General features: G+C 61.3%; 1 protein-coding gene across 9 annotated transcripts; it reads right to left on the reverse strand.

Annotated features, from left to right (window-relative positions):
* Positions 1–51: 51 nt before the first annotated feature.
* SLC41A3 (solute carrier family 41 member 3) lies at positions 52–21,654 on the reverse strand. Of its 9 annotated transcripts, none has more exons than XM_025272818.3 (11): positions 21,365–21,654; positions 18,179–18,222; positions 8,455–8,562; positions 7,611–7,682; positions 5,537–5,681; positions 4,963–5,109; positions 4,674–4,818; positions 4,138–4,217; positions 2,935–3,069; positions 1,780–1,928; positions 52–1,210 (listed from the first exon to the last, which is right to left on the reverse strand). In XM_025272818.3, the coding sequence occupies exons 3-11, from the start codon at positions 8,539–8,541 to the stop codon at positions 1,001–1,003; spliced, it is 1,170 nt and encodes a 389-aa protein (XP_025128603.1). In that variant the 5' UTR covers positions 8,542–8,562; positions 18,179–18,222; positions 21,365–21,654; the 3' UTR covers positions 52–1,000. The 9 variants fall into 9 exon arrangements, with proteins under 9 accessions (XP_025128603.1, XP_025128602.1, XP_006078874.1 ...); XM_025272817.3 differs by lacking the exon at positions 21,365–21,654 and adding an exon at positions 21,326–21,342; XM_006078812.4 differs by lacking the exon at positions 21,365–21,654 and adding an exon at positions 21,089–21,239 and having other exon boundaries at positions 18,179–18,431.
* Between the last annotated feature and the right edge of the window lie 5,559 nt (positions 21,655–27,213).

Genomic DNA, 27,213 nt, shown 5'->3' on the forward strand with positions numbered 1-27,213 from the left:
GGCCCCGCTGCAGCCCCCACACCGGCCGAGTGTCGAGTTAAACTCACAGAGTGAGCTTTCTTAGTTTTTATTTGGGTGTCGGTACCTCGTGGCAGCCGACAGCGGTTTGTGAGGCTGTCCTCCGAGCACTGGGGTGCGTGCCGGGCCCTGGCCCTGGCCCGGGCCTGCTCAGGTGTACACGCGTGCGTGTGCTGGCTCTCAGTGCACGGCCCGCCCTGCGAGAGGACGCGAGCTGTGACCGTGCGCGAGTTACCGCCCGCTGGGGGCCTGGGCGCGGGCCCGGAGCTGGTCCCTGTGCCTCTGCAGCTGGTGTCGTTCAGACGGTGGTGGTTCCCACTCTGCTTTCTGTTTGTGTCCTGAGGTGGGGGCCTCGGCCTGTGAGAATGACCCCGCTTTCCACGGTGACCCCCGGTGTCCTGCGGGGGTGGGGGGCTGCATCCTCACTGTAGGTGGATCTCAGCCGCCTCACCAGCACCTCGGCTCCCCCCTTGTCCAGAGTGCCCTGGACACACAGCCTCTGGGCCAGGGCTGGACCTTTGTCCCCCGAGGTGCTCAGGACCGGCTTCCGTTTCCCAGGCACTGAGGTCCCTGCTGCTGTTGGGCCCAGCTCCTCGTGCGAGTGAATAAAAGTTTTTGTAGCCGAGCCAGAAGCCGGGCGTTCTTTCTCTCAATTGCAGCTCTCGCGTCCTCTCCTTGCCGTGGTGTGGGCCCGATTCCCTCCCCTTGGGGTGGGCCTGGGGTCCGGTCTCACCTTTACCCTCCTCTGGGGGTTTAAATCTAAGCACAGGTTTCTGCTGATGACCACAGATGCTGGGAGCAGAAAGGGGAGCAGGCCCGTCCCCAGAAGAGCGGGGAGGACGGCCCTGCAGGCTGAGGGTCCTGCCCCCCGTGCGCCCTGCCCCCGGCACGTGTGTGCAGGACAGAGACCGCCCCAGCCCCGGGGTCCGGCCAGAGGAGCCGCATCAGGTCTATGGGCGCGAGGGAGGGGGCTCCTGGGCCCCTAGGAGGGTCCAGGTGCTGGGTCCATGGGGCCGCTTGGCCGCACCCCAGTCCGCAGCAGCCCGTGGGCGAGGAAGCAAAGTGCCAGCAGGCCGGTGCCCAGCAGGTCGCCGAGCCCTGTGAGGTATGGGATGCAGTGGTCGTCCGGGTCCAGGGCCCGCCGCCACGCCAGCCGGACCGCCACGTCAGCCAGGTGCAGCAGGACGGTCACCTGCGGGGGAACAGGCAGGGTGATGGCCGTGCGGGAGGGGCCACGGTCCTCTGGGTGGGCGTGCAGGGGAGCGTGGCGCCCCAGGCCCCGTGCCAGCCCTGGCTCCCCTCAGCCCAAGGCGCGTCTCAGCCTGGAGCCTCAGGCTAGCTCTACCTCTCAGGCTCGCTGGGAGCCTGTGTGGAGGCGCCCTGCGCGCGGTCAGGCCTCAGGCCCTGAAGCCGCTTGTCCAGGCCGTCCTGCCCCGGCGCCACCCTGGACGGCCTCCCGGGCTCCCTGCCTGCCCTTTGGGGTCAAAACCATGCCAACACACCCTCATGGGGCCACCCCCAGGGCCTGGGCCAAGTGGGCTGCCAGCAGAAGCCCACACACACTTGTAGGAGCCCCTGGCCAGCCCTGCCCATCGCGGGACCCACCCTCTGCCGCTGTGCTGACCCTGCTGGGGAGGAGCAAGCAGTGCCTCTGGACACGGCCCCTGGGCCGGACCAGCTGACCGAACCTCCGAGAGGCGGGGGCTACGTCCCGTTTGTCCAGGGACCCCTCCCAGGGTGGGGCACGGTGCCCATCCTTACCTGGACCAGGCCTGCCAGCAGGTACAGGAGCACAAAGGTCCTCTCGCTCGGGACCGACTGGCTCTCCAGCAGGGAGACGATGGAGAAGAAGGCCAGGTGGCCGGGCACCACGAGCACCAGCAGGACGCGGGCCGACGTGGCGTTGATTTCTGCGGGAGGCAGGGCCGTGGCTGAGTGGTGGCTGCAGAGGCCTGGGCGGGAGCCTGCAGCGCAGTGGCCACGCGCACTTCCCGCCGCACGTGTCACGGAGCTGCTGCGTGTCCTCCGCCCGGGCGCGGCCAGCACTCCTGGGAGCCGGCGTTGGAGCAAGACAGCAGCAAGCAGGCCGACCAGGAGGCGGCGCGACCCGCTGTGAGGGGGAGGTGGACGCGGCGGCTTCCGGAGGCCACCGTGCGGACGCGCTGGGACCAAGGCCGGGGCCGCCTCGGCACGGTCCTCAGCAGCTGTGCGCGCGGCTCTGAGGCTGTGAGAGACATGCTTTCCTGCCAAGACTGCAGGCTGTAGAGCCAGCCCGTAATGTGAGGGTCGTGTCGGGCAGAAAGGGGCCTCAGTGAGGGCCAGGCTCCATCTGCGCTGAGTTAACGCGGCGCCTCATCAGCTGGGTGGGGAGGGCAGCACAGTCGCGCGGACGCAACCATGAAACACCCTGGAGAGGCTGCGCCAGACCTCTTCCACGGCGACAAACCGTATGAGGCCTTATGTATAGGCCTTATTTAACCGTATGATTGTTAAAAAGGATCTTTAAAACAAAAAAAAAACTTACAAAGGGAAAAGATAGGTGTTACTATCGGCAGATGGCGTACAAACTCAGGAAAATGCGCTGAAAACTAAGAGTTACACACATTTCCCCCCAAAGCTCTGTGCTGTGCCCTGACCCCCAGGGGTGGAGCCACAGGTGACGAGGTCACGGGGTGACCCCCCAAGGGCGACCCCCACCCCGGGGAGTGCTGGTCCCTGAAGAGGCGTTGGGAGGGCGTCTGCGCAAGGGTGGCCGGTCAGACAGGGCGGGGCCGACGGCCCACCCAGGGGCCTGGACGGCGTGCCTGGGGTGCAGGGGCCTCCCCTGTGCTGGGGGTCGGGCCTGGTGACACAGACTCCAGTGATGCCCTCCTTGAAAGAGACGACCACGTGGTCCCTGGAAGGCCCGGGACCCACCTGAGCTGCAGAACGTGGAGCAGGGGCTGGGCCAGCACTTCTTCATCCAGAGGGGCAGGACCCCGGGCGTGCCCCACAGGTGAAGATGCGTGGAGATGCGGCTGGTCTGAATGGCCACCAGGTTGCCACCAACACCTGCAAGGCAGCCCGGTTTCCCCTCCTTGACGTCTGTCTCGGAGCTTGTCCCTTAAGTTCAGCTTCTCCAGGAAGCCGATGCAGCACTTGATTTCCTCTCTTTCCCTCACACTTAACCACAGGCCTCGTCTGGCTGCAGACCAGGCGGCCGGGACCTCGCAAGGGAGGCATGCAGGCAGCAGCAGGGTCCCCTGGACAGGGCGCCTCTGAGCGAAGGGGGCGTGACCAGCAACCTCGGGGTTCAGTGGCTGATGCCCGGGTGCAGGGGTGGGGACGGAGGGAGGGAGGGGTGGTCTCAGGGAGCCGCTGGAGGAAGGATCCAGACCGCGGGCACGTCTGAGGTAACATCAGGGCCAGAAGGAGAGGACAAGGGGCGGGGCGGGGCAGGGTGCACGCTGCTGAACTGGGCTTGAGGGGCTCCTGGCATTGCCGGGAGCTGAGCGTGCCGGGGCCAGAGGCCACTGGGCTCCTGCGGCCGCAGGTCGGGGTTGGCCCCCAGCCACGGTCCCTCCCCTATTCTGTCGCCCCAGCCCTGGAGGACCCCTCCCCGGGCCTCCCAGGGTGGAGGCCCACTGCCTGGGCTGCTCCGGAGGACTCCGAGGATGGCAAAGGCGCCTTCAGATGGAGCCCGCGTGCGCTGGCTGCGCCCCTCACTGCTCCCCACTGCCCAGCTGTCTCCCTGTGGGGCCCAGTGCTTGGCCCCCTGCAGATGCTGAGCGGGGACTCGGGGGCCTCCAGGATGTGAGCTGGTACATCGCGGCCTCACTGCGCAAGAAGACAGGAACCTGGGCTTTTAATTGTAAATGTCTGAAAATGTTTCAGTGCCGTCAGTGAATCTAAAAGGGAAGCCACATGGGGCCACAGGTGCCAGCAGGTGGGTCCGGGTGACGGCTAGCAGGCATGGGCTCAGCCCTGGCCCGGGTGCTCCGAGGGCAGCGGTGCCCCAGGGGAGCCCCTGAGGACCGCAGCCTGGCCTCCCAGCTGCGTTCAGGGCCGAACCCGAAGCCCCGTGGTCACTGTTCTCCCAGCCCCTGGCCCCGAAGCCCCAGTGATGGCCACAGCACCTACCACACATGATGGGAGCAAAGACTGCCATGCCTCTGAACTGCGGCTGGGACAGGGTCTTGTTCAAGATGAGCCCCCCGAGGCTGCGGGCAGACAGCAGACGGTTAGCGGCACGGGCGCCCCCCACCCTCAGCACACAGGCTGCCCCGTCACCCCCAACCCCGCCTCTCCCGCACCCTCTGGACCCCTGTGTGCATTTCCACCTGCGTCCCGAGTCCCGCCTGTCCAGGGCACCCAAGGAAGATGTCACCCCCTAAGAACACCCCGGACCCACGCCAGGCGCCCGAGCGGGCCTGGATGTGCTGACTCCCCAGAGACGCTGCCAGGGCTTGGCCTGCGACCCCGCCACCTCACAGAGACCCCACGGCCTCCGCTCCCCTCCCCGCGAATCAGCCAGGAACGCACGTCAGAGGAGCGGGGCGCCCGGGGCGCGGACTCCTCCGCCCTGAGGGGCCCACTGGCGGCCATGCAAGGGAACGGCGCCCACAGAGCCGCGGTCTTGGGACCCGGCCCGGGGCGACGGACAGAGGAAGGCGCACCTGCTGACGAGCATCGCCAGGACGATGGGGAACCAGCCGAACTTGAGAATCCTCACGACGGGCGGGTTCTGCTTGGCGATGAGGACGCAGGCGGGGGTGAGCGCCGCAAAGCCGACGCAGACCAGCGGCGTCAGGTACTGGCTGTCTGCGGGGGAGCGGGGCGGAGCTGGGGTGGCTGCAGCCTGCACTCTGCCCCTACTCCTGACCGCGGCCAGCGCTGACCTCGGCACCTCGGGTGCCTGCTCCCACCACCCACTCAGCCGGCCGGGACTTCAGGCCTCGGGCGCACCTCTGTGTCTGTAGAAGAAGCTGCTGACCACAGCCAGCAGGGAGAGCGTGATGAGGTCGCCCAGGCTGGCCGCGATGGGCGTGGCGATGTTGTCCGGGTTGACCCCCAACTTCCGCGCGCCGACCACGATGCAGACCATCAGCGTCCCTGCGGGCGGGGACGGTGAGCGGGTGGAGGCTGCCCAGGACCTCACTGCGCCCACCCAGCCATTCCTCCGCAGGGTCAGGCCCTCCAGGCTGCGACTCTGCCTTGTAGCTCCTGCGCTTGACACCGGAGCAGCCCCAACGCGGACGGCCCTGAAGCGCCAGGCAGGTGGTTCCGGGGCTCCAAACCCCTGGGGACCTTGGGCCTCGGGGAAGACCCAAACGCAGGTCCTGGGAGGTGCCGCGGCCTCGAGGGAGGGGTCTTGAGCCCACAGCCACGGTCCCCGCCCCTCCCTCTAGGGGCCGCCTGCACTGCGGCCCCGCCCCAGACCCCAGACCCCGCCCAGGCCCAAGATGTGCGGGTCCAGGTCACGGTGGGCGTGAAGACCGAGGTGCACCCCATCCCCTGCAGGACCCCGAGGGCCACTCACCCAGGGCGCAGGCCGCCAGGGAGGCGGTGAGGACGCTGCTGGCGCACAGCACCTGGGCCTCCACCACATCCAGCCGCTGGCCCGAGGCCAGGCCCAGCAGCAGGGCCGCCACGGCCGCCAGGAGCCCCACCACGGCAGCCTGCACCTAAGGGCGGGGACCAGGCTGAGGCAGGCCCTTCCCTCGCCCGGGAGTGGCGACCAGCACCCACCTCAGCCCCATGCCCGGCCCTCCGCCCTGACCTTCCCCAGCGTCCTGTGTTTATCCTGGGTCAGCTCCCCTCTCGCGGGTCTAACCTCCAGCAGCACCCCCATCCCCTGGGGCCCCAGGACACGCCCTGGCTCGTACACAGAATTGCAGCCAGCATTCCAGGACGGCACCCGACAGCTCGTTTCACAGTCACGTGTCACCAGAACGAGTACGTGTGCCAGGACAGCCAGGACAGTTTTGAGAAAGAAGATGGAGTGGCATCTCATTTTGTCATTTTCATTGTGAGTATGTGTGTTAAAGCTACAGGAATGAAACCTGGGTGGCTTGGCAGAAAACAGACCAACAGGTCGGCAGGACAGAGCAGGGTCTGGGGAATGACTCGTGAGTACATGACCGTTCGCTGTGATAAAAGGCGCATTCCCATCAGGATGGAGTAAACAGGGTAAGAGAAACCGCACATTTGCTTGGGGAAAGGATACGACTCGGACTCTCGTCATTCACACACATGTACCTGAACAGGAAAACCTAAGCTGAGACATAAAAAAATGGAATAGTACGTTTCAGCTTTTGGATTAGGGAAGGCCTCCTCCTTCCTATAACATGCCAAATCTATAAAGAAAACTACGGATAAAATGTATATAAAGTGCCAAGTATGACTTGTGTGACAAGAGACGGCACCAAAGAAGGACCGGGACAGACTGGGAGAAACCACGTCCCTCACGCAACTGGTGAAAGGCCCCTACCACGGACTTCCTGCGGGCCCAGGGGTGGGTGCACGCCACGCTCCTGATGCGGGGCCGGGGAGCTAGAGCCATGTCATGCCACAACGAACAGCTTGTGCAGCCCAGTAATTGTTTTAAAAAAGATCCGCATCCAGAACTTGTTGAGACGTCTCATTGAGACGGAACCATGAGTCTGTCTCACAAGTCAAAACCAACCATCACGGTAAAAGGGGAATCTGATAGGGTGATGCCCAAGCAATAGGACAGGTGACTCACGGAAAGGAATTGCGTGCGGCTAAGAAACAACAATCGGATCCCCTCTGTGATCCTCCCGGGAAACGTCTAGAGCTGCAGACGGTTCTCACCCTGTGAACTTGCGGGAGTTCTCTTCAGAGCACCCAGTGCAGTGAAATGTCTGCTACAGAAGCCTGGGAGTGCAGGCCGCCCCCGCCCCGCCGCCCGGGGTGATGGGTGTGTGAGGCTGGGCCAGGCTGGGTGGGTCTGCACAGGCCCCGCAGAGCCGGCCCCCAGCGGCTGCACATCTGTCCTGCCAGTGACGTTCCAGGTGGTACCATTGTCAAAATGCCAGTTGTCAAGAATTTTAAATGTGATTCTATATTTTTGTGATAGGATATGCTGAAGTTATCCAAAAAGCTTAATTATGCAGTGAACAGCATCCTTTATGCTTTGATGTTAAGCTTTTTAGAAAAACAGGAGACAGGATTGCATCCACGCTGTGCTGGGACCGCGTGCCCACCTAGGGCCTGCCTGGAGCAGGAGCAGATGGGATGCTGGTTACGGAGGATTCAGGAGGAAACAGCAAAGCAGAGCCAGTGAGCGTCACCGAGGCAACTGCGACCCAGACCCTGAGCCGGGGACCCAGGCTGAGCCCTGGCCATGGAGCTCCCCGTGCACGGGGCAGGCAGCCTGTGGGTAAGCGGCGGCCTCGCCTGCAGGCCCGCGGTCCTGCTCCAGGTTCCGCGTGTGGCCACAGGCTGCCCCAGCCGGAGGAACTGGACACAGACGCATCCTGTCCAGAGGCACGCAAGCCAGGCCCGGCCAGAGACTGTGACCCCTCCACGAGGAAGACGCACGGGTTTGCAGTGACGAGCGTGGAGCGTTCAGGGGCCAAGGGGAGGCTCACCTGCACGAGGGCCAGGTTGCTGCTCACCACCCTGTACTGCTCCCGGGGGTCATCGATCTGCCCGGTGTTGGCCTGGACGGGGAGAGGAGCCGACCTGAGTCCCCTGGGCGTGGCCGAAGGGGTGCCCCCTCCCTGGAGGCCCCGGCAGGTCAGCGGGGGCCCCCTCACTGCCGCCAGAGCAGATGGTCCTGCCAGCTGTCAGAGGGCAACTTGGGCAGAGGGGTGGGGACGCGGGCCCCTGGAGACCAGGAGCCTCTCGCCCCGACCTGGGCCAAGCGTCCTGCTCAGGAGATGTACCCAAGCCCCTCTTCTCTTGTGATAAAAAATTCAGGTCAGAGACGCGCTCCCTCCTTGAGAAGCCGTCGCCGCTCCCAATGTCACGGCCTCTGCGGGCCAAATTCAATACAAGAAAAGGTTCAAAGAAACTGCATCTCTTGGTTCCTGTGTACTGAGCTCAGTTACTGAACGCTGACTTCTCACTCCTTGTCTGTTCTTTTCCCAGTAAACACTCCAGGTTGAGAAAGGATTGACCTTAACCGTCTTTCTCCTTCCTCAGACTGGAACACAGGCAAGACCTTTCAGGCTTTTATTTTCAAATAAATTGAGGCTTTAGAGTTCCAGAGTTCGTGAGAGCCCCCCAAACCCCCATCGCCCGGCCTCCCCGACTCATGGCTCACAGGCCGCAGGTCAGCCCCCGGCTTCGTGACTGCGTGTCTGCACCGCCCAGCTTCCCATCTCCGTCCCGACCCTAGATGTGGGCGTGGCCGCCGAGCGACCTCCACGACCACCCGGGACCCCACTGGGTGTTCAGAGCCTGGCCCCTCGGGCAAGCAGGGTTGCTCACCGCGGTGGAGAGCCTCGAGGCCAGCGTCATCTCCAGGTTGCCCTTCAGGCCCACCAGGGGCGGCACCAAGGTCAGCAGGTCCTTCATCTCAGTGAACACGGGCCAGTGCTGCGGGGACGGGCCGGGCTCAGTCCAAGCTTGCGGACCGCGTGTCCCTGCCCCGGGGCCCACCCCTCGGGCACCCCCTCTCCCCACGTGGCTCCAGGGCCTCAGACTGTGCCCCGCAGCCCCGCTGAGGGCTGCTGGCCCTCCTGTGGGACTTTTACTGTGTTTTTCTGGAAGGTGCCGCATCTATTGAAGGCTTATTTCCCGTAGACTGTCGCTTCAGCACCGGGGAGTCACCTGCTCCAGACCCGAGTCCGTGCTGTGACGGCGGAGCCCTTGCTTCTCGGCCCTCCCCTCGCTGTGTCTACGTCCTGGGGACAGAGTTTAGCTCTTCGTTCCTGCTCTGTAACCACAGTATGACGGACGTCCGCTCTCAGCCTAACTGGGCTCAGCCTGCGTGTCACCGCCCCCTTCCCGACCTTCTCCAAGATTACAGTCGAAGGGACTTGTTTCCTCCCCCAGGCAGGAAAGCTGTGAAGTCTAATAACTACCTCTCTTCCTCGAGACGGGCGCAGATGTCTCAGCCCCCGTGAAAGTCCCCACCCCCACCCGCCCTGCGGGGACTTGCCCTGTCCACCTGGGGCCGCAGCGCCCCCAGGCCGTGACCTTCCACCCCGACCCCCCTCCTGCTGGGGATCTGTCCTCCCAAGCCCACCCCCCACCCCACAGGGGGAGCAGGAGCTGAGCTGTTGGCTGCGACCCATCCTCCCCTCAGGGGTCACCTGGACCGGGAGGTGGACACGGCCAAGGAGGGTCGGGAAGTGGGGTATAGACACGTCTGGACAGGTGACCTCCGGGGGCTGTGCAGGGACAAAGCCAGCGACGCCAGGCGCCAGCAGGATGGAAGGCCAGGGCCCCGGGCGCCCGGGTCCAGGGGAGGGGCTGGCTCGGAGCTGCCTGGCCTGCAGACCCCCAGGGGGACCCTGGAGGCTCGGGGGTCTGCTGTCCAACCCCAGGGCACCTGCCCCCTGGCCTGACACCTGCCCCGGCCGTAGACGTCCCCTGGGCCCCTGTCCCCCCGGGTTCCACACCTCCAGCCCCCAGCCACCCTGTGGCCTTCAGCCACACGTCCGGGTCACGTGGGCCTGAAAACTGGCAGGACGAGTCACTCAGCCCTGATGACGCCTCCCTGCGTGCGGTTCCAGTCCTGCACACACACACGCTCACGTCCCATGGACACACACGGGAACGGGCAGGCGGGCGGGGAACCCGGGCTGTGAGCTCTCAACCCGGCTGGCTCACCAAACTGCGTGCTCCTTGCAGTCGCCTCCCTCCCGTGCTGGTCCCCGTGAAGCAACATGTGTGTGTTTTAGAACAAAGAGCCAGGATGGAGTCAAGAAGGCTTCGCCCTCAGCGTCTGCATCCTGGCGCCCTGGCCCGCTCCCCTCTGTCCACACGCAGGGTCCCTCACCTGGAGTGTCCGCTGATGCTCACGCCCCCCAGAAACACCACCCTGAGGCCCAGCAACGCACCCGCCAAGTCTCCCACCCGCCGCCTCCCTCCCCACCTCCCCGCTGCCCTGTGTCTGCAGGGGGCCCATCAGCCAGGACACAGACACCAGGACGGTGGGGACGCCTCCGTCTGCTCAGGGTTCAACCAGATATGCTGGAGGAACCGACCACAAGTGGCCTCGTCCACCTGCCCAGCACGTGGCTCACCCCGATCTGAGAAGAGCAGACACTGTCCTTGGGGTTCCCGGTGCCCACGTGCGCAGTAAGCCCCAGGGAGGTCTGGGAGGGGCCACAGGATGGGCAGCAAGGGGCCCACAGGGGTGTGGCCAGGGCTTAACCTCGTTTTCGTGGGGAGAAACGCCGACTCCCCACTTGGGTGGAAACAGTCTTGGGACGATACCAGCTGACACTCCAGCCCCTCACAGGCCTCAGTCCCCAGACCCCCAAACAGGCTCCGGGCCCCAGATGGCGCAGGTGACCCTGGCCCCGGCCCATCACACGGCCACCTGGGGCCGTCCATGGGGCCGGCTGTCAGGCCTGAGGCCGGGCGTGCGTGGCTCCAGGCAGCACAGGCCTGCACGTCCCAGGGCTGAGCCAGGCACACCCCCCACCACGCGGGCTTCCCCCTGGAAGCCCCAAGGCTGCAGCAGGGGGCGGAGGTGAGCAGGGAGTGTGGAGCGAGGGAGCCCTCACACACCGCGTCTGCCAAGCGGGGCGGGCGGAGAGGCTGTGATCGCCAGGGCCGCTGGCCCTCCTGAGGGCTTGTGCTCTGGGCCTCCTCCTGGACGGGACCCCAGAGAGTCGGGAGGGGTGTCCTGCCATCCAGCCGGGCTCTTCCAGCGTCCACAGGAGGGTGACCTGGGAGGGTGACCTGGGGGGCAGCTCCAGGGAAAAGCAGGAGGTGGGGACCCCGCTCCAGCTGGCAGCAGTGGAGCAAGGCACCATCCAGCGGGCACCGTGCACTGGGCTGGGCGGTGGGGATGTCCCGAGAGCCTCGCTCAGAGCCGGGGCCCCCAGCGGGGACGTCAGATGCCCCTCCAGCCCAGGGAGATGGGACGCCACCTGATGTCCCCTTGGCTGACTGGGTGTCAACCCCAGTCGCGTCTGCACACAACGCAGTGTCATGCACACGCCACCCCCCCAAGGTGAGAGGTGACCCCCACCCTGCATCCCCACCCTACATCCTCACGGACGTGCCCAGTGTCTCCATGACACACACTCCCTGCCTCTGTGACCCAAAGGGGGCTCCTGGAGCTGACCTGGAACGCATAGACCCCCCAGCCTCTCAGCAAACACTCCTGATGAAGACCCCAGCTCCACATGCCCTGTCCCACCAGGACCCCTGCCGTGCTCAGCACCCCGCCCCCCTGCCCCGAGAGGCCCCCCGGCACCCTCGGGCCACCAGGCTAGCCCCACAACCCTGCCCAGCTCACAGGCGGAGATGCTGAGGCAGGGACGCCTGACCCCCCTCGAGAGGGGACAGAGGCAGGATTTGAGCCCCCGGCCCCGCGTCCAAGCAGTTCCAGCTCCCAGGCTGTGAGTCCCTGCAGGCCGACTGTGCAAGGGCGTCAGGAACTCTGGACCTCAGGTGCCCACATCCCCAGGAGGACCCGCGTGCCCGCCCCCAAGCCCGGTCCCCCCGCCTGGCCCTGGGCCTGTCCTGCGGGGTCTGACGCCTGGCACCCCCCGTACGCACCTGCACGCGGTTCATCAGCAGCCCGGCTGCCACCACACCCAGGCCGGACAGCAGCACCGGCACCAGGACCTGGCCCACGATGCTGGCAGCGGGCTCGGGGGGCGCCCCCCGGGGCCAGCGGGCAAGCTTGCAGCGCACGCCTCGCAGCCTCCCGCCCTGGAAGCAGAGCTCCAGGCTCAGCCGGGTGACCACCATGGCCAGGCTGGGACAGCCTCCCTGCCCGGAGCGCCCACACCAGGCTGTGTCTCCCAAGGGGTCCACGCGGGTGGAGCTGCCGGCCTCGGGGGCGGTCCTTACCACCCCTCGGCCAAACCCGGAGTGAACAAGTGGGGAACAAAGGCGGCGCCTCAGCCTGGGGCCGCTCCTGCCATGCACCTCCGCGGGCCAGGCTCTCCCCGCTACAGGGGCCGCCGTGTCCACGACAGCCTCCCCCAGCTGGCCGCCCACACAGATACTCCCTGTCCCCCCGGAGCGACCTTGATGGCAGCCAGCTGCCCGGCCCACGCTGGCCGGGGCTGCACCAGGGAGCTGGGCCACGTGAGGCCAGCCTGGCTGAGAGTGTGCGGGACCCGCCCCCCAGGCAGCTCTGAGCCCCTGAGGCCTGTCACCCCTCAAGATCCAGAGGCCGCATCCCACGGCCACTCAAGCCCGGTGTCCGGGGCTCACGGCCACAGTGAGGCTGCACTCACAGAAGGAACGCGGCCCTGCTCTCCCGAGGGACGGAGACCCGGAAGGGGCTTCCAGGGCCCAGGCTCGCCGGACGTGGTCAGACCAGCCCCGACCCCGACCCTGAGGGCAAGGGGGTCCTGACATGCAGAGAATGAGGGTCCGCTGTGCCTCCCACAGGGGCCGGGGCAGCATCCAGGCCTGGAGGCAGGCTCAGCAGGGTCAAGGCCACAGGGCACAGAGCCTGGACCTGCCCACGGCAGGCCTGATGTTGGCCAGAGGGGTCCCCGGGGCCAGCCAGGCCCACGCCATGGAAAGGGGAGTGGAATCGTGACCGCGACGAGGACAGGATGCTGTGCACTGCGACTTGCAGGGGGAACAGTCCGCCGTGACCCCGGCGACGCCTCGCACCCTTCACATGCACACAGGCCACAGCCCGTCCATTACCAGACCCTCAAGACGTCCCCAGGAAGCCCGCCAAGAAAGCACGGCCTCCAAAGGCCCTGAGATGGCTTGGCCCACAGCCACCCCCAGGGAGCAGCCCAGGGGGACCAACCCTGATCCAAGTTTGGCACCCCCCGACCCCTGTGACCGCCTCTGAGATGAGGGTCAGCGTGTCCACATGGGCAGGGGGCTGAGAGTGCGGCACGTTTCTAAGGACAGCGGGGCAGGGGCTGAGTGTGAGGCCACTGTGTTCAAGACAGACCCCTTTCGGCAGGCCCTGTCTGGACACTGGCCGCCCCAGTCCCCAGGCCGGCAGCTGGACCGGGCCCCCCGCAGCCACTAGTGACCACCTTCCGGCCCTAGCACCTCCTGTGATCTCTTTCTAGTTCTGTCCATGGCCCAGCATCGTGATCCACCTGTAATCATGCACCGTGGGCCTCTGAGCCACTCCCATCAGGACGGAAGATGAGGAAAAACAGCCCTTTGCGTGTTTCGTACAGGAAGAGGCCCCCAAGGGAGCACATTATACATCATTACAACAACGTTTCTCATTTTTGTTCAAAAAATAATGAGAAATGAACACACACACACAAGCGGTGAACAGTTCAGAAGGCTATACACCAAGGCTAAACGTGGGTGTGCCTTGGGGGTGGGACCCTGAGTGACCTTATTTCAAAACTTCCTGCGCATCTACCGTGGCTGCTGGCTTCTAGGAACCATCAAACGCACTCCACTAAACACAAATGAAAGGAGACGTTGTGTGCGGGGAGCTATTCCTTTCCCGGGCGGCCTGGGAACAAGACGTGTCCTAACCCAGGAAACCAGGAATGTGATTCCAGCAGGAGCTCAGCTGGACTCCGGGCGGTGCTGGGCAGCAGGAGGAATCTGGGTGACCTTGAAGGGTCCTGCCTTCCTTGGGCCTCTGACTGCCGCCCCAGCCCCCCAGGAGGGTCTCAGTCCCCTCTGTTCAGAACCTCCCAGGAACGGGAGCCCAGCCCCCGAGGGCCCAGAGCCATCATGTCAGAACCACCCCGCCCCTGACTCACCAGCGAGGGCGATCGTCTCGGGCTCCTCAGTGGGGACCGCCTTTTCCCGGGAGCACAGCCTCCCCACAGCCTCCCGTCCTGAAGGTCACCTTGAGCCCGGGCTGGTTCTGAGCAAACTGGTCACTCTTAAAGGCCTGAATACCCCCAGCCCGTGCGGACCCAGTGGTCAAGGCAGTCACGTTTTCAGTAACCAACAGGAAGGTGGTCTTCATTTCTGCTTCCGCCGTGGCCAGCCTGGCCCACCTGTGAACTCGCGGGACCGAAGCCTCCAGCATGCCGGCGGCCTGCCCCCTCGTCCGAGGCCTTCCCCCTGGCCCCCCACCCAAGGCCACCCAGCCACCCCCACAAGGCTGCCGCCACCCAGCTCCACCCCCTTGTTCCCCCGGAGCCCAGGGGCCCCGCCTGGACCCCGACCAGCCTGTGGCATCAGACGGGCCAGTCACCCCTCGGGGGAGCCGGGCACACGCACCTACAAGCCTGCCCCCCAGGCAGCTCAGACTCCTGAGCTCAGCTCTCACAGGCAGGACCCTCCCAGGCTTGGGGAGTGTGGCTGAGAAACAAAGACCTCCTCCTCTGCCCAGGGTGAGGGGGCGGCCACCCCCGGGACGCCCCGACCCTGACCCAGCTGCTTTCCGCTGACTGACCAGATCCCAACATGGTGAAGGCCCTGGGATGGAGCCCTGGGACAGAGGCCAGCTGAGTGGCCACCCTCCCTCTGAGAGCTTGGTGTGGCCTGTTCTTAGTCCTGGACAAAAACAGACAGCCTCACCGTGGACGATGACAACCCTGCAGCTGGCATCCCATCCGAGGGCCCACAACCAGCACCCGGGACTGGGGAGACGCTGAGCCCCCAGACGACAAACCCTAAGTGTGCCTGCTGCTGGGGGTGCGGTGTCCACGCTCTGCCCAGTGCCCAGCTCAACAGCCTCTCGGGGCCTTGCCCTTCACTTCTGAAGGTCAGCCCGCATCTCCCGGGGGGCCTGCCACCACCTCTGGCGTCACCACCAGCCAGCGATGGGAAGATGCCGGTCCTCGGACGTGTTGTCAGCTGGCGGTGACGCCACTGTCCGCCCGCGCAGTTGCCCTGCCCTGGAAACCGCATTCTGGGAGACGCCAAGTTTCCTTCTGACCCTGCCCACATGAGCTCGGGTTTCCTGGGACCTGCCGCGGCTGAGACCGCCCTGAAACAGCGGCGGGAGCCGGGTGCTTGCGGGCGATCCAGGGCCTGGAGTCTACCCATGAGGTGGCAGAGAAGGCACAGTGACGGGAAGCCTGGGGAGACCTGTAGCAACCCAGTTGGGCGCCTGAGACGGGCCAGAGGAACACGACAGGGGTCTCAAAGTTTCTCTGTGGAGCTATGGTTCTGGGGTAGGTTCTTACACATGAGCACGGCACTACAACCCAGGTGGTCTGAGACCTGCGGCTCCAAGTACAACTTATAAACTGGCGTGTGTGCAAGGGATTTATATCTGTGTGTGTGAACATACAGATATGCATCCACGCGTGTGCAAATACACATGTGTACGTGATCTGCACACCTGTGCGTGTACCTGCTCGATGATAATATATTGGTATGAACATGCAATGAAATAGGCTTTTTGAAAATCTCTGGGATACAGAATAAGACTGCAGGGCAGGCGAAGAGGCTGGCGGCAGGGCGTGGGGAGGAGGTATTTTGCAGGGGAGGCCTTGGGGGGCGCTTCGGGGCATGGATGCCCCCTGGTGCTGACTCACCACTGATGCAAGAAGCGTGTGGGGCTGGAGGGCACCAGGTCATGGAAGGAAGGAGAGGGCAGAGGGTCTGGAGCTGAGTCAGCCGGGGGCAGAGACTCTGGCATCATAGCAGCTCTGGTGGGGCCTGACGAGTTCCACGAGGAGTCTGGGGGGCAGCCGGCTGCCATGGGGACCTGGACAGGGCCTGGAAGGGCCACTGAGACCCCCGTGGTGGGGAGAGCAGGTAGTGGAGGGAAGTGGGGGACATGCAGGATGGACAGTGGGGACTGTGGCCCCGGAGAAGGCAGTGACCAATCACTGTGGCCACGAGGGAACATGGGTCCATCATCAAGAAGGGTTGCCAAGGTTTCAAGAGCAAAGAGGGGTCTGAATCTTTACGCGGCACCTCCTGATTTTTAAGTGTTGGTTTAAAAAATGTTTGTATGTGAGAGTTGGACTATAAAGAAAGCTGAGCGCCAAAGAATTGATGCTTTTGAACTGTGGTGTTGGAGAAGACTCTTGAGAGTCCCCTGGACTGCAAGGAGATCCAACCAGTCCATCCTAAAGGAGATCAGTGCTGAATATTCTTTGGAAGGACTGATGCTGAAGCTGAAGCTCCAATACTTTGGCCACCTGATGCGAAGAGCTGACTCATTTGAAAATACCCTAATGCTGGGAAAGATTGAGGGCAGGAGGAGAAGGGGACAACAGAGGATGAGATGGCTGGATGGCATCACCGACTTAATGGGCATGAGTTTGAGTAAAGTCTGGGAGTTGGTGATGGACAGGGAGGCCTGAAGTGGTGCGGTTCATGGGGTCGCAAAGAGTCGGACAAGACTGAGCAACTGAACTGAACTAAAAAAGTTTAAAGCACCAGCCTTACCAGCTAAGTGGCAGACTAGGACTCAAACCCCGACTGGATCCAAATCAGTGAAAGGCAGGCCCAGGTTCCCTGGTCATGGGACCCTGCCACAAACAGGAGGCAGGGGCCAGCCCGCCCCATCTGGCCACCCATCCCAGATGGTCTCTGTTCTCAGCTCCTTCCAATCAGCAGGAATGACCTGGCTGCTAACGGCTTCAGGGATCCTTGGGAACCAGGCCCTCCCAGGGAGAGACTGCACTGATGCAGGAACGGGGCTCTGACAGTCAGAGAATGAGAGAGGGGTGGCGCGCTGGCTACTTTGTCGTCTGGTTCCTAACTGTACGGTGGTCTGTTAGGGTAGAAACCGAGGGCCCTGCCTCCCCTCAAAGACTGACGACAAGAGACGGCAGCCCTCAGGGAGTGATAATCAGAACAGGAGTGGACACTTGACGGCAGGGTCAATTCTGAGAGATTCCACTGGGAAGAGGAGAGGGTGGGATGATTTGAGAGCAAAACACCAAAGCACGCACAGTGCTACACGCAAAACGAAACCAGCGAGAGGCGACGCGCAGGGCAGGCCCCCGAAGCTGGTGCTGTGACGCCCTCCAGGGTGGGGGCGAGGGAGGCGGGGGCACAGGGTGGAGGGGACACGGGTACGTGCTATGACGCCCTCCAGGGTGGGGGCGAGGGAGGCGGGGGCTCAGGGCGCAGGGGACACGGGTACGTTCTGTGACAACCTCCAGGGTGGGGGCGAGGGAGGCGGGGGCTCAGGGCGGAGGGGACACGGGTACGTGCTGTGACGCCCTCCAGGGTGGCGGCGAGGGAGGCAGGGGCTCAGGGCGGAGGGGACACGGGTACGTGCTGTGACGCCCTCCAGGGTGGGGGCGAGGGAGGCGGGGGCACAGGGTGGAGGGGACACGGGTACGTGCTATGACGCCCTCCAGGGTGGGGGCGAGGGAGGCGGGGGGCTCAGGGCGGAGGGGACACGGGAACGTGCTGTGTGTGCTCAGTTGCTCAGTCGTGTCTGAGTCTTTGCGACCCCATGGCTGTAGCCCACCAGGCTCCTCTGTCCATGGGGATTTCCCAGGCAAGGCTACTGGAGTGGGTTGCCATGCCCTCCTCCAGGGGATCTTCCCAACCCAGGGATTGAATCCAGGTCTCTCACGTTGCAGGCGGATTCTTTACCAGCTGAGCAACCGGAGAAGCCTGGACACATGCATACCTATGGCTGATTCACATCAATATATGGCAAAACCCATCACAACACTCTAAAGTGATCATCCTCTAATTAAATACATTAATTTTTAAAAGAATTGGGGAGACTAATAATGGGTTGACAAACAAGTCTCTTGTTTTTCAAGAGCATGTATACAAAGCATTGACACCAAAGGCCACCCTCCCCTCTATGCATAGAGTCTTGCTTGAACATGAAACAGAGCTGAGAGAGAAAGAGCCGGCACTCTGATACCATTTAAGCACCTGGATCATGCCATGCCTGAAATCCAACCCCTCAGCTATTCCAATTATATGAGCTAATGATTGTCTTTTAAAGCATACCCTGGGTCAAAGTTCATCTCTGTCCTCAGTAACTGAAAGAGTCCTGCCCAAATGATAGAGAAGTGGTGTGCGAGAGCAGAAGGCTCCACCCCCTGACCGCAAGCTGGACCCTGCGCAGCGCCTCCTCTCCAGGAGGGCGCTGGACAGCTCCTCACCCCCAACACCCCCATCTGTCCCCTCCTACCTGGAAATAGTGCAGAAGGATGCCTGCTCCAGACAGCCCCAGGCCTGCAAACAGGAAGGGCAGGGTCACCTGGCTGCCGATGGACCAGGCGGTCTCCCTGCTGAGCTCGGGCCCCGGGGGCGTGGGGGCCGCCCTCGGGCTGTCGGGGCCGCTCCCTGCGCCGAGGGCCTGCAGCAGCCCCAGCTCCTCCGGCCGACGCTGGCGGGTCTCCATGGCGGCCACAGGAGCACAGCTGGGCCCTGACAGCCTCAACCTGGGGGCACAAGCGACAGACGCAAAGGTTGGAGAGGATGAGTAAGTCAACAAGCCTGTGGCTGACCAAGAAAGACAGACTCAGGTATTTAGGAGGGAACATTACTTCCAAACTTAAAAATTTTTAAATAATTATGAGGGAATTGTAGGTATGCTGACAAATTAGAAAACCTAGATGAAATGCACTAATTCCTAGAAACATACAGACTAACTAAAACAAAACTTTTAATGTAGAAGACCTGTAACAGTAGACTGAATTAGTCATGAAAATACTCTCATAAAGAAAATTCCAAGATCAGACGACTTCAGTGGTGAATATCAAGCACGCAGGCTGAAAAGGAAGTAGTGTAACTACGTCCATGTAGAAATGGCATGTGCTGTACACAGAAAACCCTGAGGAATACGTATACACACGCACACATACATGCACACATATGTATACACACATGCACACACACAACTATTACAGCTGATAAACAAGCACATTAAGGTCGTAGGATACAAAATCGTTAGAAAAAAGTTGTCTTATTCCTATACACTAGCAACAAACAATCCAAAAATTAAGAAAACAGTTGCATCTGCAATAGCATCAAAAAGCATAAACTACTTAAGAACACATTTCACAAAAGAAGTGTAAAACTTGGACCCTGGAAACTGGAAAATACTGTTGAAAGAAAATGTTATAAACCCAGCAAATGGAAAGATATTCCATGTTCACAGGTCAGAAGACTTAATATTTGCTAAGAGGGCAATATTTTTCAACTGATCTACAGATTCAGGGCAATCCCTGTTCAAATTTGGCCTATTTTGGTGAAAATGACATGATGATCCCAGACTTTATGTGGAAAGGCAAGGGACCCAGAACCGTAAACAGCCTTGGAGGAAAGTGTTCAGAGTTAGAGAACACGCACTTGAGTTCAAGACTGAACCATGAACTAGAGTGAACAAGGCCAGACGACAGTAGGGTAAGACTAGAAATAAGGTCAGTGAGACACAACTGAGGATCCTGGAGAAAGCCACACACCTACGGTCAGCTGATTTTCAACAAGGAGGCCCGCGCTATTCAATGTGCAAACAAAAATCTTTTCAACAGCCCCACGGTGCTGAGACACCACGTGCATAGGAATGAGTCTAGATCCTTACCTCAGATCATACACAAAAACTAACTCAGAATGGGTCAGAGACCTAACCTAAGAGCTAAAACCATGAAACAGAAGAAAACATAGGTGAGAACACAGGGACCTTGGATTAGGCTCTGGTTTCTTAGATGTGACATCTAAAGTACAAGAAACCAAAGAAAAATTAAGTAGAATGGGGCTTCATCAAGATGTCAGAGTTTGATATTTCAGAGAACTCAATCAAGAAAGCGAAAAGACCACTCGCAAAATGAGAGAGGATATTTGCCAATCATATATCTGATTAGGGTCTGGTTTCCAGAATACAAAAAGAGCAGAACTCAACAATAAACCCAACTTAACTCTGGCATAGGAGTTGAATTCCCCAAAGAAGATTACACAGCTGCCACAAGCAAGCACATTAAAAGACGCTCAGCACTAGCTGTTTGGAAAATGCAGAACAAAACTACAAGAAGATGCCACTGAGGGTGGCATTTTCAAGGGTGTTCCATGTTGATAAAGAAGTCAGCACGCCATTCCTTTTTAAGGCTGAGTAACATCCCATCGTGTGGCTGGATCACAAATCGCTTAGCCCCTCGTTCCGGCTGTTGGGGCTAATGCGGCCCTGAACATTCTCGGGCAAGTCTCTGTGTGGACAGGGGCTCTGTCCTCCTGAACTGGACATTTCAAAGGGAGATTTTAGGTGATTTTACATCTCAGCAGAAAGTATATATGAATCACTTACGAATTAAGGTCAAGGAGCAGAACGCCCCCAGCCTCCCCAAACCCCGAGCCCCTCTCTGAAACACCAGCTCCCCACCAGCGCCCACACCTCCGTGCCCTGCCCTTAGCTCCCCCAGCACTAACATCAGGTCTGGGACCGGATCACTCACTGGTGCTCGTCCACAGCAGGGGGGCAGGGCCACTCCTGACCACTCACTGGGCGCGAGATACTGGACCCAGTAGCTGCCTTCCCACCCTGCTGGCCTTTGCTTCAGGGAGCCCTGGAACCCGGGGCCCGGAATCCCAGCTCCTCCTCCCCACACACGCGTGTCCTCGGAAGAGTCACATTTCTGTGCTTCCACAGGGTGGCGAAGAGGTAAGGGAATAAGATGACCTGCATCGCAGGACACGTGGCCTGCCCGCACACGGCACAAGCTCTCGGAGGCTCTGCGGTTTCAGGTCAGCGCTCTTTATTCCGGTCTCAGGGGAGCGCCTGGGGGCCCTTAAAGGCCGGCGGCGCCGGACCCACCCGGGCGCTTTCAGATCCGCGGCGGGGGAGGGGCGCGGGTCTCAGAGCTGCCCGAACGACAGCGCCCCTCTCCCGCTGCGAGCCGGGGGATGCTCTCCTCCCCTGGCCGGGTCCCGCGGACCGAACCTGCAGCCCCCAGCCCTGCCTCTTCCGCGAGCGCGCTGCTCCACCCTCCCCGGGCCTGGACCCGCGTGCTGCCCACTTCGTGCACCCCGCCCAGGGCCTCAGACTCCCCTGCTGACCGCTCCGTGCACCCCGCCCCGGGCTCAGCTGGCGCAGCGCCGCACTCACCGGATGCCCTCGGCGGCGGCGGGAAGCGGCTCGTCAGGAGGAGCAGCGCGGCCGCCGGGGCCACCGAGAAGGCGGGACGGCGACAGTCTACCCAAGCCCGCCCAGGACCTAGAGTCCCCGCCCCCGGACCTGAGTCCCCGCCCCCACCACGCCCCGCCCAGGACCCAGAGTCCCCGCCCCCGGACCCGGAGTCCCCGCCCCCGCCCCGCCCAGGACTCGGAGTCCCCGCCCCTGAACCTGAGTTCCCACTCCCGAACCGGAGCCCTGCCCCTGAACCTGAGCCCCCGCCCCAGTCCAGGGTTCCTCTGGTCCGGTGCCGCCCCGCAGGCCTAGCGGACCAGGACTCGGGCGGGGGCTGGGGGAGGATCGGGCCCCGGGGCGGGAGCTGGGGGAGGGCCGGGCCGCAGAGCGCCTTCCCCCTCCTCGAGCGGTGACGCCGGGTCCTCGGGACTCTGGCGCCGAGACCCGCCCAGCGCGGGGGTGGGGAGGGGCTCGGCCGGGGCGGACGCGGGGAGCCGGTCGACCCGGGGGAGGGACGTAAGGGCCCGCCTGTCCCCGCCGGCTCGTCCCGGAAGCGCTCGGGAGGCCTGGGCATGCGCTTCACTGCGCCCTTTTTCCCCCCTCTGAATCCCGCCCCCGCACACATTTTTGTTTTTCCTCCTGCAGTCATTTTAAAGCATCCAGCAGACGTGTTACACCTGTACATCAATTCAGTCCAGTCGCTCAGTCGTGTCCAACTCTGCGACCCCATGGACCGCAGCACGACGGGCCTCCCTGTCCATCACCAACTCCCGGAGTTTACCCAAACTCATGTCCAAGTCGGTGATGCCATCCAACCTCTGTCGTCCCCTTCTCCTCCCGCCTTCAATCTTTCCCAGCATCACCTGTACATACTTAAGTCTTTAGTGGATAAGGCCAGACATTCCCATAAAACCAGCATCATATTGACAAAGTTGACAACACCCAGCGGTTCAGTTTTCCCCGATGGACTCAAAACTGTCTTTTGACCATTGGCTTGTTCTGGCCAAGGTGGGAGGAAGGGTGAGAGACGCCCCCCGCCTCAGGGGGGGTGTCAGGCGCCACTCACCTGCAGGGCTTCCTGGGAGCATGCTCAGGGTGGAGCCAGAACGGGGCTACCCTCTGCAGGGAGGGGAAGGGTGCAGCCCGGCCCCAGAGTGACTCCCTCAGGGACTTGAGTTTCGGACCTGCTCGCAAGGGAAGCCCACCTGCCCTTCGGTGCCGCTGCTCAACGGACCCCCGGAGCGTACGGCTGCCCCGCCTCCTTAAGGCTCAGCGGACCCGGGAGTGTCCGGCGCTCGTCCTCAGCCTTCCTAGCTCCTTGGAGGCGTCTTGGCCACGTCCCTGTGCTATATTAAGGAGGATATTTTTGCCTCTCGCACTATGAATTCCCCAGGGGACTCTGTGGGTTCATCCTCTGGTTCCCACCTCCAGAAAAGACCTGGCAATGAGAGTATCTGGGAGGTGGTCCCAGGAATCCCTATAGGACAGTGCAGGTTGGGCAGGCAGGGGAGGCAGCCGTGGGCCCCCGGAGCTCAGCCCTGTCCTGCTGGGATGCTGGGGGCCTCAGAGTACCCCCACCCCAGGCCCTGCACAGCTCCCATCCTGCCCATCCCTAAGTGAGGGCTGGTGTTTACTGGACTGCAGTGCCCTGGACCTTCAGGCCAGGCAGGTAGGTGGCTGCCCCCTGGCAGAGAGCCCTCCTGGGAATCCCCGAAGGTCCCATGGGCCGGCCGCAGAGGTGCAGATGGCATGGTGTGTGCTTTCCGGACGTCACCGCTGACCTCCAGGGCCCCCCTGTGAGCTGAGGAAGAAACTCGGAAAGAGTCACTGCACTCGCCCAAGCCCACGCCTGGAGAGGCAGAGGCAGGTCGGACCGCTGTCTCCACCGGCCAGCTCTGTGGACAAATTCAGGACCTAGGTGAGCAAATGCAGGACCACCCTCTGGTCACCCAGGGTCTAGCTGAGAGGTGACTGCTCCGTGGGTTACCTGGCTTTGGTATTCAATTCATATCACATGTATATATGAATCAGTAAAATTCTCAGAAATGAAATTTGTTCTCTGATGACCCTGAAAACACGTCAAGGCCCTCGCATTTCCCACCTCCACCCATGAGGAGACAGGCCTGCTCTCCAAAGCATCCCGCGGTGCTGGCTCCAAGGTGGGGGTGGTCAGAGGTGGGGGACCCCTGCCCCTGCCATAAGGCTTCCCAGGGCAGGCAGGCAGGGGGTTTTCTCCACCCTACAGGCCAATTCCCAAGCAGGAGGACTTACCTGCCAGCAGTAACAGGGACTCAGGTGTGGCTGAACTGCGGGTTCCTCCTCGAGCTGGGGTGTCAGGAGCGATGGTCCAGCTCCCAGGTCCCAACCTGGGGAGCTGCGGAGGGAGCAGCTGCCGGGAAGATGCCCCAGGGCCCTGGACCTGAAGGATCGAGGTGACAGGGCCGCCACCAAAAATAGTCTCACAGGTCTGGCTGACTTCATGTTGCAGAGAGGCTGGCAAAGGAGGAGACCTGGGGTCACTGAGAGCCTGTCCCCTGGCGCTGCCCCAAAGGCAGCGCCCTGGTGTGGAGGTTGGCAGGGTGTTAAAAAGATGAACGCCAAGTGGGCTTGTCATACATCGTCAGTGTCAGGATCTGTGACAGTGTGATTTATTAGTAAGACACACACTTGGTTTTTGTCTGCGGTTCCCAGCAAAGAGCTCCTTAAACCCTTGGAATTCCTTTTGGTGAGCGGGATGAAGGTGTTTTTTGTCCTGCAGATGAGGTGACTCTGGGAAATCTTACCCAAGAGGAGGGGCCACCGGCTGCCAGGGGAGCCACCGTGTGACCAGAGCTCAGAACCAGGGTCCCAGCCCCTGGCCTTCGGGGAGGGGAGGGGCTGGAGGTGTGACCAGTCGCCAGAGGCAAGTCAGTTATGCCCGGGAAGGAATCCTCCAGGGAAGCCCCAAAGGAGGGGCCCAGAGAGCCTCCGCAGGGGGGAGACTTCGAGAGAAGGGGGGGGCCTGGGGAAGGTGTGGGAGCTTGGAATCCTCCCACCTGCCACTGTGTCTCTTCCACCTGCATGTTCCTGAGTCACACCCTTTTATTAATATAAGGAAAAAACCTCTGATCTAGCAAGTAAAGTGTTCCTGAATTCTGTGAGCTCCTCTGGCAAAGTAACTGGACCTGCAGAGGGGGTTGTGGCGGGGTGGTCGGCGGGGGTGGCGGGAGTCACTCTGCTCTGCAGCTGGTGGGTCAGGACCACACATGCCCACCTGAGGCTGGGGGCGGGGAGAGCCTCTCAGGACCACACCCTTATCCTGAGGGAGACAGTGGCAGAACAGAGCTCCACTGAGGACCCCCAGCTGGTGTCTGAAGTGGGAGTCTCTTGGGGGCGAAGTCTCGCTGCGTCCAGGGAGATGGAGTCAGGACTGGCTTGAGCTGACCCAACTGTGTCTGAGAACCGCCGGTGTCTGGGGACGCCCTCCACACATATTGGCTGCAGAACCTCTGAGCGTGGAAGCGAGAACGCTCAAAGCATGCTGCAACGTGGCTGTGCTAGGGTGGCGCCGCGACCTGGGTTTCTGACGGTTCTGGGCTGTGCTGTGTCCTGTGTAGCGACCACGCACGGATCTGCGGTGGGCAACGCGGGCCTTTTCCCTCCTGGCGGAAGTGACAGCTCAGCTCCTTGATCACTGAGACTCGGTGAGTTTCGGTTCAGCAAGATGAGAGCGTTCTGATGCTGGTGATGTTCGTTTACATTTTTCTCGTCTTGCCTTAAAATGTGGATTTGATTTCATCACCACCACCCTGTGTAAAATCATATAAGACTGAAGAAGGAATTCATAGGGCCTGGACTCCATCTTAGGCCTGTTCATGCTCATCATGCTTGGCCACCTTTCCAATGGACTCTGAACTCTGTGTTTAGTGCCTATGAAAACAACAACAGAAGGATAAGACCCCCTCCAGACCGGGGAACCTTGAAGACCGTATCTAGGTTACTCATCGCCTAAGAGAAAACATACACTAATCACCCCTTCCTCCAGACAGGCCATAAATTCTTCTGTATCTATCGGAGTGTAATCTCAGGTTTATTGATTATTGGCTAATTGTTTGACTGTTTGAGCACATGAGCACATAGCACGTGAATGATGGGGTTATTGGGATTGTATTTTCCTTGGTTTATGTAAGTCTCAAGGACTTTGGAGTGGTGGGTTCAGACATGTACACGTGGGGTATGAAAGATTTTCACAGATGCTGGTCGGGGTCCTTGGCTAAGAGGAGACTCTGCCTTGGGCCCGCCGGTGTAATAGACTGCACTCCACTATCTGCATTGTCCTTCTGAGTGAGTTTGTTTCCCGGAAGACGTGGCTACAACATTTGGTGCATTGGCCGGGAAACTCCTCACTTTGAGGAGACAGGTCTCATTTGAGGCCACCCCGAGGCTTTGCGGCTTGAATCTCCTAGAGGAGGGAAGGCGCCTTGCCCCCCTGGAAGAATTCAGCCTTTTAACACCTGGTTTCTTCGCTGTGGCAGGTAGTGAACAGCAGCAAGGGAACTGAGCGCTCAGGTGAGGAGGAACCCACCCGGCAGGGTGGAAGAGGGGGCCTGATCACCCCCCTGGGAGGGACTAGAAGGAGTGGGGACCCACAGGAGCCTGGAATAGGCAGGTGGCAATTGCTTGGTACACAGGTCGACGAGTGCGTTAGGGCTTAGGAAGGAAATTTGTGAAGATCATTTAGGAGGTGGTGTCCACACTGTCTTGGGGAAAATTATTACCAAGCAATCGCCAGGGGATTTTTAGGAGAAGAAACTTGGTCCTTGTGTGCTCATATTCTACCCTCCCCCAGGAGGTGTCCCATCTGCTGTGAAATTCTTGACCCCCTCGGAATTGTCAGGCTAGAATGAGGGGAATACATAAGTGAGTATGAATTGGCTTTTCCAGAGATGGCCTGGGACATGGGATATTTAACCCATCTGTGTTTTCATCCACACCTGATCAAGTCCACCAAAGCAGAACTGACTTTGAAAGTTAAGGGAGAAACAGTCTTGGACCACGTGGTGTTCTGGTTCGGCTGTGCTGACCGGCAGGTGAAGACACGCCGATCCCCCTTCTCCCTCTGGGATCTGGCAGGTAAGGCTCTTCTCACCCCACTTAGGAAGGAGGCAGAATGGCAATTTAAGTGTTTGATTGAGTGGAAATATCAGAAGTACATAGGGTACCGAGAGCTTCATAGACAAAACGAAAAGGAAAAGTAGGAGAAGGTCTGAGAAGGCAAGCAAGAGGGGGGAAAGTGAATCTAAGGCAGCTGTATTGAAGTGCATGATTAAAAATTAAAGGAGGGATTAGGAGGAGATTATGGGGTGAAGATGAAGCCTAACCGCCTCCACAGACTCTGTGAGGTCGAATGGCCCCCTGTGGGAGTAGGATGGCCAGCAGAGAGCACCAGGAACTTAAAAATAGTGGAAGCCCTATACAGTAGTCATAGGAGAGGCAGGACACCTGGATCAATATCCATATATTGCCTCATGGCTAGGGTTAGCTCAAGACCCTCCTACTTGGACAAGGTTCTGTATCCAGAAGGGAAAGGGAAAAATATTAATGGCACAAACATTGACTGATGATAAAAAGGAAATTCTACAGGATTTGGACGGGACGACCTGACCCCCTCCCCCATGCTGGATAATGACGCGCCTGCCTCCTAGTGCTCCACCAGGACCGGAGACGCCTTAACGCTCCACCCAGGGCCAGCTGAAGCCGCTGCCCCTCCGCCAGCTCTCCCCGGGGTCATAGAGCCGCCACCTCGGCAGGCTCCGATCCCGGTGACAGGAGCCTCTGGCCAACACTTCCAGGATCCGACTCCAGCCGGACTGCCCAAGCTATACCCGGCTCTCCCGGTGAGGACTGACAAGAAGGGGAGGGAGATGTTGGAATTAAGCAGAAACTGCGCTCTGCCAGAGAGCCAGAGGGAACGAAAGAGGACAGACAAGAGATTTGCAATGCTAGCTGGTGCTCTGGGAAAGTCTATCTCGGGCCCTCCCGAAAACCTCCTCTGCCCCAGGGACAGGACAGCCCTTCAGCCGGTCCCAACAGAAGCCCTGGGCCCCGTTACAGCCACACCAGTG

The sequence above is a fragment of the Bubalus bubalis genome, chromosome 21 (assembly GCF_019923935.1).
Source record: "Bubalus bubalis isolate 160015118507 breed Murrah chromosome 21, NDDB_SH_1, whole genome shotgun sequence".
Lineage (NCBI taxonomy): Eukaryota > Metazoa > Chordata > Mammalia > Artiodactyla > Bovidae > Bubalus > Bubalus bubalis.